General features: G+C 30.6%; 1 protein-coding gene across 1 annotated transcript in view; it reads left to right on the plus strand.

Annotated features, from left to right (window-relative positions):
* Positions 1-19,514, plus strand: part of LOC103264209 (disintegrin and metalloproteinase domain-containing protein 18-like) — a 123,113-nt gene that overhangs the window by 5,978 nt on the left and 97,621 nt on the right. Inside the window, exons 3-4 of the mRNA XM_008061855.1 lie at positions 8,922-8,977; positions 15,985-16,063. Coding sequence (XP_008060046.1) covers positions 8,922-8,977; positions 15,985-16,063 — 135 coding nt within the window. The remainder of the gene's footprint in view (positions 1-8,921; positions 8,978-15,984; positions 16,064-19,514) is intronic.

Here is a 19,514-nt window from a genome sequence, read left to right on the forward strand (position 1 = left end):
TACTTTGACTTTCTCCTTTCTAATTTGGATGACATTTAAGTCTCTCTCTTCCCTAATAGCTCTGCGGGGGTCTTCTAGTACTATATTAAATAGAAATACAGTGGGCATCTTTGTCTTTTTTCAGATTTTAGGAAAAAAAGGTTTCTGCTTTTTCCCATTCAGTATGATGTTATCTGCTGGCTTGTCATTTATGGCTTTAATTTTGTTACTTCTATACCTGCTTTAAGAGTTTTTATGATGAAGGGACATTTAATTTTGTCAAATGCTTTTTCTGCATCTATTGAGACAATCAAATGTTTTTTGTCCTTCATTCTGTTAATGTGATATATCACACTTATTGATTTACTTATGTTGGGGCAAAGTTGTATCCCTAGGATGAATTCTATTTGATTACAGTCAATGATCTTTTTAATGTGCTGTTAAATTCAGTTTGCCAGTATTTTCATGAGGAATTTTGCATCTATGTTCATCAAGGATACTGACCTGTAGTTTTCTCTATTGATTGTGTCTTTGTCTTATTTTGGTATCAGGGCAATGCTGGCCTCATAGCACAAATTTGGAAGAACTCAATCCACTCAGTGTTTTGGAAGAGTTTGAGAATAATTATTCTTCAATGTTTGGTAGAATTCAGTGGTGAATCCATCAGGTCCTGGGCTTTTCTTTCATGAGAGACTTTTAATTCCTGATTAAATCTTGTTACTTGTTATTGGTCTGTTCAGGCTTTTTGTTTCTTCATAATTCAATACTTGGCTTTGTTAGCTTTTCAAAATTTCCATTTATTTATTTATTTATTTATTGAATTGGAGTCTCACTCAGTCACCCAGACTGGAGTGCAGTGGCCGCTCCCAGCCACCACAGCCTTGACTTGCTGGGCTCTGGTGATCCATCTGCCTCAGCCTTTCAAGTAGCCTGAATTACAGGCATGCTCTACCACGCCCGGCTGATTTTTTGATTTATTGTAGAGATGAGGTCTCGCTGCCCAGGCGGGTCTCGAGCCCGCGGGCTCAGGCAATTCACTCACCTCAGCCTCCCAAAGGCGCGGGATTACAGGCTGAGCCACCGAGCCCGGCTAACAGTCATTTTATTATCATATGAGTATCTACAGACTTAACTCCATTTATTTAAAATTCTATCCTTTCACCATTTACCTAAATAGACACCTCCATTGAAGAAAAAGAGTATTTTTATGACTTTATTTCTAAACTTCCAATTCTATCTAAGTGATATAATTATTTATACATGAATGAAACATTATCTTAGTTACCAGTGTTTGGTTGTAAGCTCTCAAATTTGATACTTAAAATCTTCCTACCTTTTCCCTCTTCTTTAGAATTATTTTTATTATTATTTCCATTTATATATAAAACTGGAAATTATCTTGCCAAAATTTACAAAGAGCTTGCTGGGATTTTACATTGACTGCTATTCAATATATAAATCAATTCTGATTAAAAAGAATTTTTAATAATATTGAACTTTCCAATTCATAAACTTAGTATATCTTTTCCATTTATTTTTTTCCCTATTTACCTTTTCTATGCTATATTTTGTAGGTTCTATTGTAAAAATTCTGTATCTCACTTTAGATTTCTTATGGTAAATGGGACTTATAAAGCTTACTTTTTAATTGTTCAGTGCTCACTTTGCAAAAATAAATTTTGTATATTTAACTGTGTATGTCAATGTTGCAAATGATAAATCCTTATCATTAATAAGAATAGTTTTATGTTCTTTTTTAATTTATTTTAGTTATTAAACTTACATTATTTACAAATAAGGACAGTTTTTTTTCTCCAAACTTTATGCCCTTTTTGTGTTTTTCCTTTTTGGTACTGGCTAGGAACTCCCATCTGATGTTTAGTAGCAAACAATCGATTATGTTGTTTGGTCAGTTTTTTTTTTTATTTGTTTTGTTTTACTGTAAGGGAAAGCACAATATTTGAAAAACATGTATGATGTTGGTTGTAGGTATCATAAATTACCTTTATTAGTTTGTGGAAACTTGTACATTTTTAGACAGGTATAGATACACTCATAGGTGTTTGTGTGTATGTGTCTATGTCTATATGTGTACTTTTTCTTCTGGTGTTATGAACCTGTCTTCTGTTTCTGGGACAAGCCCTAGCTTTTTATGTTATATTTTATAGTCATTGAATTTGATTTATTATTTTGTTCAGAGCGTTGACATTTTGACCATTAGAGTATTACTTAGAATAAAGTTGTGTTATTGAGCTATCTAGATTGTACGCCTCATAAAATTAGTCAGGAAGTGTTCATTCTATACTTCTTGAGTTTCTGTAAGATTAGTATTTTTTTCCAAATTTAAATATTTATTAGAATTTACTCTCGATGCCCTCTGGACCTGGAGAATTTTGCTCTGAAACACCTTTAATTACAAATTCAATTTCCTAAATTGAATTTGCAATTTAAAAAAATCTAATGATTTTTTAATTTCTACATGTCCTCTTCACTCCCCCCTTTTTTTACATTTTCCGTTTATTTCCTTGTTTTTGCTATCCCAATTTCTCTCATCAATTGAACTTTAGCCATTTCTCAATTTGAGAAACTGTTTCCTATTGGTGGAGAATGTGGAATAATATCTAGCAATCTTTATATGCTGAATGTGCTGATCCTACTGGGTGGCTCTGTTTCTACTATTGCTCAGTGACCCAAGTTAAAGAACATGTGTGTGTATGTACACAAACAAACAGATTCAAGGTGTGTGGGCACACGTGTATGGATGTATATAAATATGCATGTATGCATTTGCATTGATACCATAAATTTTTATTGAAATGTCCAATCCAAATCCAAAACAACAGGAATACATTTAAAAAGGTGAGGAAAGAACAGCACAATATGCTAAAAACAAGTAGCCAGAAACATAACAAATTTCATACACTAACATAAACTTATATACACTAACATAACAAATTTCACTGACATAATCAGTTGTGAACTGCAAATAAAATTTGAGATTATCATATTGGAATTAAAAAATTGAAAACAGGCCACAAGATATGCCTCTTAAATAAAAGTCATGCCATCAGGCTCCGAACTATCACAGAAACAAACAAGTGAATACTGCATGCTCTCACTGATAAGCAGACCCTGATCACTGGTCACATGAGCACAAAGTAAGCATGTGGGCAGTGCACTCAATATAATGATATATGATATAATGATCTCTGTATCTGAAGAATGAAGTGGCCCCACAGAGAGACTGGGTGCCTTGGTCAAAGGCAAACAGCTTGTGCTCTTCATTTTTTCAGTTTCTAGATGCTGCAAAATTAATCAGTGAAAAAATATTACTTGTTTGTATACTAGTACATTGGCTTTGAGAGACCAGGCAAGGAGTTCCAAAATAAAAAAGAGATGTCCGGATTGTTAAACTTATGATACATGTTGACAGTCCGCTGACTGCTTTTGTTCCAATTTATCTGGCTAGATTCTTTTCCTTCATTTCAAATGCTACCCTTCATGGAAAAATTCACCAAAGTTGCGAACTTACCTTGAAGCACTCCCATATTGCTCTTACTGTGAGTCATCATTCTCTGCTCTATTCTCCCACAGTAAGCAAATTTTATGTGTAAGAATATGCTTATAAGGATATATTATACAATATTGCACAATACTGTATAATATTTACTGTATAATATTATTACCTATTCTGCCTTTTTTCTATTACATTGATTTAATTGTGCTTGTACCTTCTATAATAATAACCCAGTATCATGTACATTGTTGATTCTCAATAAATGCCAATTGTATAAACAAAAAGGAAGCAAAATAATAAATAAATGTAAGTCATGAATGGAAATGTATCTTATTAAAATCTTAACTATAAGGAAGCTAGGGTGGATAAATTAACATCAGACCAAGTATACTACAGAACAAAGCTATTCCCAGGATAAATAGTGGCATCTTGTGATGATAAATAGTTTAATTTATCAAGACATAAAAGTAAAAAGAAAAAATTCCATGTAATAAGCGTATCAAAAAATAAAAAATTTATAACTATAAAAATGTAGAATAATTCACAATTAAAATTAGAGATTTGATAATTCTCTCTCAGTAAATGATAAAAAAAAGTTAGACTGTAGCAGCAAACCCAAACCATGACAAATAAGCTATTACTGCTATGATTTGAACGTTGTGTTCCAGTCAAAATTTATGCTGAAACTTAATCCCCATGCAATAATATTGAGAAATAGGATCTTTAGTAGATGATTTAGTAGAAAGGTAATTAATAGTGATATAGCACAGTTAAAATACTGATAGTTACCTTGACTTTTACTGGCATGTGTAGAGCACCAGAAATGGGGATTGAATGGTGATAAAATTCCATTTCTGCAATTATTGATACCGTTTGTTATTAATCTGCCATTATGATATTTGTACTTAATTTTATCTTAATTTTTATTTTTATTCAGGAAGAAATTAAATAATCTCATCGTACTTATATCAAGAAAGTATTTGAAATTCTAATTTAAGTTACTTACAAATTCAACTAAAATGATTTAAAGATTTAAGACAATATTCAAGAAAAGATGTTAAGTATTCTTTTTCAGGGAATAGAGGATAGGTAATTACATGCTCCAAAAATAATTTTAAGATATTAATGTAATTTTATATAAAGAAAAAATAAAGGAAAACTATACGTCTCTCTACCTTTAAAAATATTTTAAAAGTGCAATAAAAAATAATTAGAAAAAATTTGACAATGTAGGTGTCTGTGAAAAGATTCTGTCTGTTAATACTAGAGAAATTAAGATAATTCACTATACCAACATATTTTTAAAACATATAAATGTATCCATATTTAAAAATTAATAATTATGTGCTCATGAAGAAAAAATAAAACCATGAAAGGCATTTGAGAAAATGACTTCCACAACCCACAAACATAAATATCACTACATGCATAACACCCACAAACATACATATCACTACATGCATAACACCTTTAGAAGGGAACAGCCTCAATGTGATTTGAATGGATTTAAGCAATGACTATAGCAGCAAACCCAAACCATGACAAATAAGCCATCACTGCTATGATTTGAACGTTGTGTTCCAGCCAAAATTTATGCTGAAACTTAATCCCCATGCAATGATATTGAGAAATAGGATCTTTAGTAGATGATTAACTCATGAAAGCTCCTTCCTCATGAATGATATTAGCCCCTTATAACAAAAAGTGTCACACAGCATTTGGCCCATTAGCCTGGTTTTTGCCCTTCCGTCCCATGTGAGAGCACCATGTGAGGACACAGTGTTTGTCTCCTCTGGATGATACACTAACAAGGTGTCATCTTGGAAGCAGAGAGCCCTCAACAGACACATCAAACTTGCTGGTATCTTGATCCAGAAATGTGAGAAATAAATTTCTGTTCTTTATAATTAGTTTCAGATATTTTATTTTAGCTGCATAGATGGACTAAGGCATTAAAATTCTAAACATTTATAGCATTCAGTTTTAGGTTCAGAATAAAACAGGGATGTCTGTTATTTTCATTTTATCCAATTATGTACAACCTAGAAAATCAAGAAGAATATACAGAAAATAAGACATAAACAAGTTATTTCTTGAAGACTATATAATTGTTTAGATTGAATGATAAGAGATTGTACATACAGCTTATTAGAACTAATTAGAAAATTTGGCTACAGATACCTAAAACACAAAATGCACTAGTATATATGATAATCATGAAAATGTTCAAATGTGTTAAAGGCAGATGATACATTCTGGTCTCTATCACTTATTAGATGTAATTCTGGTAGAAGTTATAATTAACTTTTTTGTATCTTTAATTTTCCTAACTATAAAATGGATATAATAATAAAATCATCCTAGTTCATATGCGTATTGTGAGACTCAACAAGTTTTTAATAAAGTGCTTAGCTCTGGTGCATAACACTTATTTTTAGATATATTGTTATAATTAATAAAGTACAGTTAGAAAATGTTAAAGTACAGATTTCTGCTCTGAGTAAATAGGTATTCATTGATGTCATTGCATGATAACCCAAAATAGAGAAGGCAAATTACATAGCTTTACTCTCTAACAATAAATTTTTTTAAAAGAGTAATTAGGTGGTTTACTTTTTGGTACAGTTTATAACTATATTTGTGTATACATATATACATATACATATATACACAAATATAGTTATAAAACCCATCATGAAATAAACGAGGGGGAAAGCAATCTTTAAACTAGTAATTCACTGAAGATTGCAACTTGCTTTGACTTTTTATGATGCACTTCTAAAGTTTACATAAACATGAAAATTACAAAGAAAACTACTTATTACAGTAAACTAAACTTCAGTAGATTGAAAGTTAAAATTTTAAAATTAAAACAGCAAAAGTAATCTAATGTAATTATACCAATATTGCTCAGAGTATAATTAAAATAACAAGCACTTCTAGAAGACATCAGTAAGACTGCAGAATAGGATATCTCAGGCTTTGTCCCTTTATACAACCCGATTATTAGATAATTCTGCAAGCAAAATAGCTCTAAAAAGCTCAGAAGTTAGCAACATAGTGGAACAAGAGTCTGCAACTGAATAAGACATGAACCTCACATGCCTGACACTACAAATCCCAGAATACACAACAATAACTGCACAAAAATGGTAGAAATAATTGTTTTACTTTGCCTGCATCATCCCGTCTCCTTGACTCTCACTGCTTAGCGCCATACCCAGGCCATGAGTATCCAGATGACCATCTTGCACATCCTTTAAGAAATAAATTCAGTAACTTTGCGGTATATAAATATCAACATAAAACAAAATCAGCTGTGTTTCCCTACACTACTAATAAAGTAGATGAAAGATAAATTTAAAAATTATATTTCCAATAGCATCAAAAATAAAATATTTAGCAACAAATTTAAGGAGGTAAGAGCTTTGTACACTGAAAACAGAAACAGAACAGCAACAGAAACAGAGAGGAAAAAAAAAAAAACACTCTAAAATACACATTGAACTGCAAAAGATCCAAAATAGTTAGAGCAATTTTGAGGGGGAAAAAAAAAAACCCCCGGAACTTTACACTTCTTGATTTCAAATTATATTACAATAAAATCACTAAGTCATAAAGATATCTATACTCACATGTTCATTGCAGCACTAGTCACATTATCCAAAATATGGAAATAACTGAACTGTCCATCAACACATGAATGGATATAGAAATTATAATATGTAAAATATACATATTTATATATATTTATATCTATACACACTCAATAGAATATTCAGTCTTAAAAATGAAGCATAGTCTGCCATTTTTGATGACATGGATTAAAGCAGAGGACATAATCCTACATGACAGCCAGACTCAGTGAAAAATACTGCATGATATCAATTTATCTGTGGAATTGTAACACTACGTTAAATAATAGGACTTACTAGGGAGAGGAGGGTGTGGGGGGGGGAGAAAAGTGAAAATATAAATAAAATGATACAAAATTGTAGTTATGTAGCATGAATACATCTAAAAATCTAATGTACAACCTGAGAAACATAGTTACTAATATTGTGTTGTATTGTGGTCTTTAACAAGACAGTATATTTTAGGAACTCTTCATCACCAAAAATGTCTTAAAAATTAAAATTAAAAAGGTAACTATGTTAGATTAATGGATATGGCTTTTGTTTTAGATTCAGGTAGTACACGTGCAGGTTTATACATGAATATATTGCATTATGGTGAGTTTTGGGCTTCTCTTAAGCCCATTTTCATTATCCTAATAATATGCATGATACCCAATGGGTAGTTTTTAAATTTTTGCCTCTCTCCCTTTCCTGCTATAAGATCTCCAGTGTCTGCTCCAGTGTTTGTTCCATGTGCACACAGTGTTTAACTCCCATTTATAAGTGAGGACATATGGTATTTAGTTTTGTGTTTCTGTGTTAATTTGATGAGAATAATGACCCCAGGCTTAATCCACGTTGCTGAAAAGAACATGATTTCTGATGTAGGCTAGCGGGCACAGCACATTGCTTACATATAGATAGACAAGCTTCTGTAGGCAGGTAGAAGTTAGATAAATACGGAGGAATTGGTATTTATTGTTCAGACGTCCTTAATTGTTCAGACGTCCTTAATGGAACACAACCTTCTTGAGCAAATTCCTACCAGCCATGCATACCACAGATGCCCACTCAGAGGAATATGGGATAACTGGCACAGTAAGCCATGGAGGCATTAGGGAATTACCAGAAGCACTGAGGCATAGTGTCCTAAGAAAAAAAACCTAGTTAAACAGTAACTTTTCATTATCTCAAATATATTTTGTACTGCAAGTAGTCTTAAGGATTAAACTATAAAAATTGAAACTTGTGATCATAAGCTTGTCACACAAAAATCTGAGCTTCTGGTGAAGGGGCTTCCAATTAAATATGGGCTGTCTCAGAAGGTTATGACTTTGTTTGAGGTGTCTCTCTCTAGCAGAGGCAGTTGTCAAAAGAAGGAGGTGATGAAGATTGTTTGCTTAGTACTTCTGGCAACTAGGGGACAATTCTTTTAATCTTAACAGGGAACCTGTCCTACCTTATTTGATTTTCAATTTATTTGTGCTGGAAACTGCAAAGTAGAACATAGGTAACAACATTCAAATTTCTTCTACTATTATTCAGCATTTCTAAATATAATGTTATTTTAATTCAAATCAAATAATATACTTAATAAATGCTGATGTTCTTAATTTGAAATAGACTTAGACAGCTTGATTTTATTTAAATTTAATTATGACTAATTCTTTTATACATTCCAATTTTGATACATGCAGATTATAATCTATCTTTATACAAAATAGTTTGTATTTCAAGAATTATGAAATTTTACTTTTAAGAAGTTTGAATCTCTAACAATTCCTTTATCTCTGAATATTTTCCTCCAGGCCACTTATTCCATCAATATTGAGGGGAAAACATACACTTTCCTTCTTGAAAAACAGTAAGTGAACATTTTAAAAAATTCAGTTGTTTTCTGTATCCTAAATGTTTACAATCACCACCCTAAATTCAACTTTTAAAAAAGCAAAAATACTGTATTTTATTTATTTAACATGTTGTATCTTCTCTGTCATTCATTTTAGTCTTGAATTTTAAGGCATTTTGACATTTTAAGTTGAATAATCTAGCTGAATTTCAATTTAATGATATAAATATTAACTTATTTCAAATAAAAGAAAATCACTACTTCTTAAAATAAAACCACAAATATAGCAATAAATAGTATAATTTTTATTTGTATAGGTATGATTTTTTCATTTGTCATGTCATTTTACATGTTTATATTATTTCAGATATTTTACTTGATATTATACATGCTAAAGCCAATTTAAAATGAAGACCAGGCCTGAAAAATACCTGAAGAAATAAAACCAGCGAGGCCATACAACCAGCTAGTTTTAACCTTGCTTGAATGGCAAACACAAGCAAAACTTAACTAGGGTTATTCCTGTTAAATGCTTGTGTTAGAGAAGTACAAAATTTAACCTCAGCCAATCAAAAACTAAATACAAATAACATTTAATTATGTGATCAGGGACATTTTAACAAGGTAACCCTGCAAAGAAAATCTTATAACTGTGATCTATCTAATAATTTATTTGTTTTACTTTGGTATTCACCCAATAAATACTTGCCTTTAACACCTTATCATTAAAGTATTAGACCTATTTTGATTTGATGGTCCCAAATTCATGAATTGTTCAAATTTTTAAAAATATGATCGTGCCTCAGATTTTTCTTTTAAGACACAATAATGTTTTTGTTACTGTGCTACTGTCAATCTATTGAATCTCTTAAATTCACTCTTTTCTATATTTATTCTGTGAGGAAACCAATGTTATTAATTATATATATGTGAGTATAACTACATATATGATTTTATATATATATAAACTCACTTCTCATATATATATGTATATATATATATATATATATATATATATATCCTTCCATAATTTTCTTTTCAATTCCTTTTGTCCTTTCCATAAAACATTTTGAAACCAACAGAAAAGTTTTTCTGTTTGTTTTTCAAAAATGTATTCAGTGCTTTGAATGATGTGTAGTTTTCACTGGCTTACTCTTGGCTCATATGTCAACTCATTCTTTAATGGTATTTAACATTCCATAGTATATGATATTGACAGATAATAAGGTTTCTAGGAATTATCACTAGGGAATCCTGCAGTAAACATCCTTATATATATCTTCTTATATATTAAAGCTTTTGTTTTATAGATTTGGTATCAAGAAGTGAGTTTATAATAATAACAGTAATAAATAACAACAAAAGTAATGTTTGTGAAGCACATGCTTATATAATTTGTCAGATATTCTTATTAGTAATTTATACATACTAATTGATCTATTTTTCACAACAACCTCTGAGACAAGCATTATTTGTTGCCCCAATTTATAGTATACTAAAATTTTGAGAAATATTGCCTGTACTTTTTAAAAAGATAGTACCAATTCAAATATCCAGAAACACTCTTGACATGCTAAGAAATTTTATCTTAGTTTAATTTTATCTTCAGTTTGTTTTTGCCTAATAATTTCTATAAATATTTACTGGCTATTTAGATTTTCCTGTATGAGGCTTACCTCTTCATATAGTTTTCTCAATATTTTTATGTTAACTTTTTTTCTTTTGAATGTTTAAAACTGATAAAGGAAAATTAGAATAATTTACACACTTGGGTACAATTGGGAACAATTACAATGAATGGTGCACATATAAACATTTTGCTTACATATTTAAAACAAAAGTGTATGTGGCAGATAATAGTGAAGTATCATTATTCTTCTTCCCAGACCTATTTGCTGCTCTCCTTCTGCAAGTGTAACCAAGCCTGCAGAATATTATACATTTTCTTCTGTTATATTTTTATTTTTTACTCTTCCATATACAAAAAAGATTTATAAAAATTATAATGTCTTGAGTGTTATTTTAGATAGACATAAGTGGTACAGTACTATATTTTCTATCACAAATTTATTTATCTTAGCATGGTTGACCACGAAAGTGACCTCAATTATTTACTCTTACCTATATTTTCACTCTGTGCCATGTAACTTTCAAGTTCTTACTATCAAGGGGTGGATAATATGCAACTCCCCTGGCCTCCCAACTCCAGCCATTGGATCAGAGTTTAACTGTGCAAGGTCTACTTCATGGGTATGATATCCCACAGGACACTATAGCTAGAATGGCCCTACACCTAGTTTACTCTATTACTTCTGTCTTGAGATTATTAATAATTTTAAATAATTAGACCTGCATTTTTATCTTACCTGGAGCCCCACAAATTATGTAGTCCATCCTGTGGTTATTCAGTTTACATTGATGTCTTACCAAAGAGATGGTGGCTGACTTAAATAAAGGCCTGAAGAAACTCATATTTTTCTGATTGCCATCTTGATTGTCATGCTCATGAAAATATTCTTGGCCTACCTTACTGAAAGCTAGAGATACATGGAGCACAGCCAAGGTGTCCTATTTATCCAATCCTAAATCAGCCAACATCTTGCTGAATCCCAGACAATTATGCAACACGACCAAGATTAACAGAACTACCAACTCTGTCCTCATATCACCCAGAAGTTGTGAGCATTAGATGCATTTTGTTTAATAGTAGGTGATTGTAGTTTTTTGATGTGTGTTATTCAATATTTTGCAGAATATTATTTTTTTAGCAAAATGAGTTCATTTATTTAAGTGCATATGTAGCTATCAAATAAATACATCTCATTTATTGTTTCTCCCCCTTATTTGTAGTAATGAAAATTTAGGTTGCTTCATTGATTTTATATTAACAACAGCAAGAAAAGCTGTTTATGGGTACCCTTGGTTATGCCTTCCTAGTACCTGTGAAATTGATGGGTTATGAGTAACAAAACAACCAGGTGTGTGACATACTGAAAAATTTTTTACTTTAAAGATTTTATACCAGTTTTTACTTTTACAACAATTCTACTCTCTACATTCTCAAAACATTTCTACTCTCTACATTCTCAAAAAAAATAAGTATTTTCATTTATTTGTTGTGGCCAATTAATAGTTGAGAAGTGTTTACAGTTGGTTTAATATGCATTTTATTGGTTATTATTAATGGGCAGTATTTTATCAAAGGTTTACTAACTATTCAAATGAAATTGAGTTGCCTCTCTTAAGCTTTTATTTTTCTTTGGTTTTTATTCTTAGTCATTTGCTTTGAGTTCTCTACTTTCAATTCATGGCTTTATTAACCTTTAATATGTTTATATTTGGCAAACATTCTACTCAGCTTATTGACTGCCTTCTTCCTTTGTAGAATGTATTACTATAAATGAAATTTTTATAAATAAATTATATTTACATTTTATTTTATGAATTTTTGCTTCATTGCTTACAGATCTCATTGTTTCATATCTCTTACATCTCAAATTTATAATATAGTAATTGCTGAATATTTTAAAATTTGTTTTAAATTTAAGATACAGTGCTTTTGGTTTCTTAACTGTATTGCATTTTCCAAGACATTTCATTGTGGGTTTTGTTTATTACTGCTTCTTCTTTATTGTTCCTTATATTGAAAACTGTTGTGCTTTCCCAGATATTGTTTAGTTAAAATGCTTTTGCATTATTTTCTTCAGATAGAATACATGGATTGCATGCTTTCTGAATTGTGAGACTATAAGAAACTATCTGCAAATGTTTCTTATAGTCTCACAATTCAGTAACATCTTGGAAATGTGTGGAATTTATGAGTTTTTTTCCTATTTATTTAAAAAAAAAACCTATACAGTTTATTTTAAATTAATTTTCCACACAAGTTTTGGTGTGTTTGCATCATGTGTATTTGTGTGTGTTTATTTTGATGTGAGGTGTTTCATTAATCTTCCCACATAAAATTCTTTTTTTAAATTTTTGGTTGATTGTTTTCTTTATCATTTAGTTTCTTAGTTATTTCTCTTTTTCTTTTTATTTGTTATAGATACATAATAGTTGCATATATTTATAGGATACATATGATTTTTTATACAAGCAGTGTGTAATGATCAAATATGGATAATTGGGATCTCCATCACCTCAAACATTTATTATTTATTTGTGCTGAAAAGATTCCAAATCTAGTCTTCTAGTTATCTTGAATACACAATAAATTATTGTTAACAATTATCATCCTATCGTGATACCAAACATTAGATTTTGTTCATTCTATCTAACTGTATGTTTAGTCCCCCAATAACACCGGTCTCTCTTTATCCTTATCCCATCATTCTTTCCACCTCTGGCAATCACCATTCTATTCGCTACCTCCCTGAGATCAATTTTTATAGCTACCACATATAATTTTTGTAGCTACCACATGTAAGTGAGAACATGCGACATACTGAAAAAAAATACTCTATGAAAATATAAATCAAACAGGAGTAGGAGTACCTATGCTTATATAAGATCAAATACAATTCAAGATGAAAACTGTAAAAAAGAGACAAAAAGGTCACCATATAATGATAAATGGGTCAATTCTGCAAGAGACTACAACATTTGTAAATATATATGCACCAAAACTAAAGTACCCAGATATATAAAACTATTTATTAGCACTAAAGAGAGGTAGACCCCAATACAATAAATAGTTGAGAACTTCAACACTCCGTTCTCAACATTGAACATATCATTTAGATAGAAAACCAAAACAATAAACATTTTGAGGGATTAATTAATTGGAATTAATTTATACTATTTCATCATATAGACATTTACAGAAATTTTTATTCAGCATCTGAAGAGGGCACATTCTTCTCATTAACACATGAAACAGTCACCAGAATAGAGCAGATGTTAGACTAGAAAACAAATCTCTGCAAATTAAATAAAAAAAAATGTTACCATGTATAATTTCTTTCATTTTTTTACCTCCTCATTTTTTTATTATATGGGAAAGTTATAATTTTACAACAACTTTTATAGTTCTACTCTCCATATCATAGTTTTCTCTATAAGTATTTCCAAATCTTTATTTTCACTGTTTATTTTACCAATATTTATTCTCTTTATTGGCTAAGGTATTAATTTTGTTCTTGGCAACAAATAGGTTTTTGGTACATTTTAAATTATTAATTCTAAGTGCTAAGTATTTTAGTTTTAGGATGCTCATTTTTAAAAAAAATCTTTAAGCGAGGTGCAGTGGCCCATGCATGTAATCCCTAGCACTTTGGGAGGTGGACGTGAGAGGATTGCCTGAGCTCAGGGGTTCGAGTCCAGCCTGAGCAACATGGGGAGACTTTGTCTCTACAATAAATCAAAAAATGAGCCTGGCATGGTGGCGCGTGCCTGTGGTTCCAACCACTTGGAAGGCTGAGGCAAAAGGATTGCCTGAGCCCGGCAGGTTGAGGCTGCAGTGACCGTGAGCGTGCCCCTGTAATCCAGCCTGGGCAACAGAGTGAGACTCTGACTCAAAAACAGTAATAATAATAATAATCTTCAAAAGCTTATTTTTGTAACTACGATCATACTCTTTAATCAATGTAAATGCATTAAGAATTGGCATTTATGTTTTCTTTTTGCTCCTTCATGTTGTGAATTTTCTTCACTTGAGATATTATCTTTGAGTTGATATTTTTATTTTTATTGTATCACTGAGTAACCCACACCCTTTTGTTGGTTAATGTAAACGCAAAAAGTATCTTTTTGAGGGTTCAGGGAGAATAAACTTGCAAACAAAAGTATTATCTTTTTAAATTATGCAGGCATGATATCTGTTATTTGTTTTATCTATAATTCCTTTTCTCGAGAACTGCTTTTGGAGTTTCATTTCCATCATTCCCACTTGCGTGCCTGCAGTCATTAAAATGTGACTCTGTCTGTGTACCAGAATTCATTGTCCAGGACTTGCACTGAAATTCATACTTTTTTTTTCTTAAATGAACTGATATTTTTTTAATGAACTGATAATCCCAGTTTTCACTGGGAAGCTCTCCAGTTTTGTTATTTGAATTGAAGACAATAAAAAAATCAGAAATGAAAGAAAATGAATCAAATATAAAGGCAGAAGTCATGGTGAAAGAAAGTACTCCGTAAGTGCTCCAGTTCCTCTTCTGGTGTGGCCTTGAAATGCCTCTTGGTGTTTTAAATCTTTGAAAAACCAGTCTCCCTATCATAAGTAACAGTGGTAGATTGCTGCTCAATGATCACTGTCTTCCCAGTGAGATTATCTTTTTCCACCATATTCATATTTGGCTTGTCTATAAAGTTGTTTGGCTTACGAAGTTTCATCAAAATATTTGTATACCTCTTCTGAAGAAAGTCTTTAGAATTTAGAACTATTGTGTGCTTCTGCAATTTAATTTTTCCTTCTGCTACAAGAAAGGCCTGTTTCAGGGATAGGCCATGTCTTTTCCTAGGTTTTATAATGAAGGCAGCGTGGAACTGACTCTTTAGTAAACTTGGAAGAGGCACTCATTTTAAGGCACTGAGAATTTGGGGTTATTTTATCAAAATATAACATCATGAAAACTGTTTAATGTAAATAAATATATATAATCTTATATATAGAATTACATAATTTAATGTAAATATACATGTATATATAACCTATCTATTGCTACTTTTGGCAAATACTACATTATTTATGCCATGAAATTACAATTGAATGTAAAAGAAAACTATTGTTGACATCTGGAAGCTTTGGTTATTATTGTACATAATCATATTTTTGTGAATTCATTAACTTGAATTTATTAATGCATCCATACTGTTTCTTGCTTATACTGATTGTTATTTTTTTTTATTTTTACAATATGCTATCAGAAAGCAGTTAGATAATGAAGGGATAAGTTCATCTAGTTTTGAATTTTGGGATTATAAAATGAAAGTAAATTTTTAAAATTTTATTTTTGTGTGGAAGTTATTCTTATAAATGACATAATCACAATAAAGTGTTATTCTTTTACTTGCATTAGGTCATTTATACACCCACATTTCCTGGTGTATTTGTACAACGAATTAGGAATACTGTATCAAGATTCTTCATTTACAAACGTAAGATTTGATTTCTGCCAAAAGAATTATCATCTCTGGAATTTGCTTATATTATGTATTTTAACAATATTAAGTCTTTTAATTCATGAACATGCAATGTCTTTTCATTTGTTTCTGTCTTATTTAATTTCTTTCATCAATATTTTTTGTATAGCAGGCTTTTGCCTATTTAGTTGAGCTGATTCCAAAGTATTTTATTATTTTTGATGCTGTCATAAATAAAATTACTTACTTTATTTTTCAGATAATACATTAATAATGTATAGGAATACAATAATATTGTATTGATTTTATATCTTTCAACTTTATTAAATTTGTTTTTCATTTATTTTTGTTTTACTATACTTTTATATTTTGATAGACACATTTAATTGCAAATATTTATGAGATACAGTTTGATGTTTTGATACATATAAGTGGTATAATGATCAAAACAACATAGTTAGCATATTCATTGCCTCATGCATTTAACATTTCGTTTCTTTGTGTTAATGACATTCAAAAACCTTTCTTTTAACTGTTTTGTAACACAAGTACATTGCCATTAACACATTGTCCTCTTACTGTGCAATGGAACACTAAATTTATTCCTCTTTTCAAACTGTAACTTGTATCTGTTAACTAACTTCTCCTCATCCTCCTCTCCTCCCTCAACTACCCAGTGTCTGATTACCACCAGTCTACTCTCTGCTTCTGCTATTAACTATTTTTTCTTAAAATCCACATGCAAAATGGATCATGTAATATTTATCTTTTTGTGCCTGGTTTATTTTACTTAGCATGATATCTTCAGGTTCATTTATATTGTCACAAATGACAGAATTTTATTTTTTATGGCTCAGTATCTCATTGTGTGTATATATAGCATTCATTCATTGTTGGGCTGATTGCATTTCTTGGCTATCATAAATAGTGCTGCAATAAATACAATAATGCAATTTTTAAACTAATTATATTTCCTTTGGATATATGCCCAGTAGTGGGATTGCTGTATCATATGGTAGTTCTATTTTTAATTTTTTGAGGAACTGCCGTACTATTTTCCACATGGCTATACAAATATTTAATTCCACCAACAATCAGTAACTGTTCTCTTTTCTCCACATGCCCGCCAACACTTGTTTTCTTTAGTCCTTTTCATAGCATCCATTCTAACTGAAGTGAGGTGGTATCTCATTGTTGGTTTGATTTGCATTTCCTTGATGACTAGAGATGTCTAGTAATTTTACACATACACACACACACACACACACACACACACACACACACACACACACACACGTCAGCTATTTATGCATCTTCTGTTGGTAAATGTTTATTAATGTTTAACCCATTTTTAGTTGCGGTATTTAACCCACTTTTAACCCATTTAACCCATTTTTAATTGGGGTATTTATTTTATATAAATTTCTTTGCTAAGTCCATTATATATTATGGATATTATGGATATTAGCCCCCTTTTGTATACATGGTTTAAAAATATTTTCTTCCATTATACATTATAGATATTAGCCCCTTTTCGTACATACAGTTTGAAAATATTTTCTTTCATTATGTAGGTTGTATTTTCATTTTGTTTATTGCTTTCTTGGCTGCACAAATCTTTTTAATTTGATATAATCTTATTTTTCTATTTTTATGCCAGTCTCATGTTCTTTTGGTTACTATAGTAGCATTATAGTATATTTTGAATCAGGTAATGTGGTCCTTCCAATTTTATTATATTTTTACCAAATTGCTTTTGCTTTTGCTATTTTGATCTTTTGTGGCTTCCTGTGCATTGTACCTATTTTTTTCTATTTCTGTATTTTCTGTTTAAGTATGCTCTTGGCATTTAGATAAGGATTGCATGAAATCTGTAGATTGCTTTAGGTAGTATAGCCTCACTAACAAAATTAATTTTTCCTATCCAATGTACAGAATACCTTTTCATATATTTGTGGCTTCTTTATTTCATCAATGTTTTATATTATTCAGTGTTGAGATCTTTCACTTCCTTGGTTATTTCTAGGGATCATATTTTTATATATAGTTGCTGAAAATGAAATTATTTTCTTGATTTCTTCTTTAGATAGTTCCCTATTGCATATAGAAACACTATGAATGTCTATATTTATTTATGTCCTGCAACTTTACTAAATTTATTAGTTTTAACAACTTTTGGTTATTTGGGGGGGTTTTCTAAATATAATAACATGCTATCTTACAAATAGGGATAACTTTACTTCCTCCTTTTCAATTTGAATGCCTTGTATTTTATTTCTTTTGCCAAGTTGCTCTGGCTAGGATTTTCAGAATGCTGTAAAATAGTAGTGAAAATGAGCATCTTTGTTTGCTTCCTGATTTTAGAAAAATAGCTTTCCGCTTCCCCCATTCAGTATGATGTTTGCTGCAAGTTTTTACGTTCACTTTATTGCTTTGAGTTACATATCTTCTGTACCTAACTTGCTGAGAGTTTTGTGGTCATAAAGATTGCTAAATTTTGCCAAATGCTTTTTTACACTGAAATGATCATATAAATTTTGGATTTCTTTTAATGCTGTGTGCCACATTTATTGATATGTGTATGTTGAGTTATTCTCACTTATCTAGGATTAATCTCATTTGGCCATAGTGAATTTTTTTTTTAATGTGCTATTGAATTTGGTTTCCTAATGTCATCTATGGTTATCAGGGATATACTGTAGTCTGTGTTGTATTATGTCTTTGCCTATTTTTGAGGTCAGCGTAATACTGACCTTATGAGTTTTAGAAGTGTTCATTTCCCTGTAATGGTTAAAAATTGTTTGAGAAGAATTGGTATCAGTTATTTTTTTTTTAAGAAAGATTTACTGAGAGGACAGATAAGCTCTCACAGTAGGAAGAACCCGAGAGGGTTGCCCTAGTTCTTTAATGTTTGTCAGAATTCAGTAGTGAAGCCATCAGACCTGAGCCTTTGTTTTTAAAAGAAGAATTTTATTACTGATTCAACTTTCTCACTCATTATTGACTTGTTCAGTCTTCTATGTTTTTTCACAATTTAATCTTGGTAGGTGTCTATGTCTAGAAATTTGTCCATCTTTTCTATGTTTTCAAAACCCTTGGTGTATAGGCTTTTATATAATATTCTTTTATGGTCTTTGTATATCTGTGGAATCTGTTGTAATGTTCTTTTTTTCATGTCTGATTTTATTTAGTTGAATCTTCTCTATTTTCTTTTTAGTTAATCTAGCTAAAAGTTTGTTGATTTTGTTTATCTTTTTAAAATCAACTTAGTTCATTTTTTGGATTGTATTTTATTCTCTAATGTGTTTACTTGTGTTCTGTGTTTATTGTTTTCTTCTACCATTTTTAGGTCTAGTTCCTATTTTTCTATTTTCTTGATGTGCTTCATTAGTGCAATTACTAGAAATCTTTCTTCTTTTTTGATGCAGATGTTTATTATTAACCTCCCTCCTAGAACTGCTTTTAC

Source organism: Carlito syrichta, unplaced genomic scaffold (assembly GCF_000164805.1).
Source record: "Carlito syrichta isolate Samal-C Ts95f unplaced genomic scaffold, Tarsius_syrichta-2.0.1 Scaffold305630, whole genome shotgun sequence".
Taxonomy (NCBI): Eukaryota; Metazoa; Chordata; class Mammalia; order Primates; family Tarsiidae; genus Carlito; species Carlito syrichta.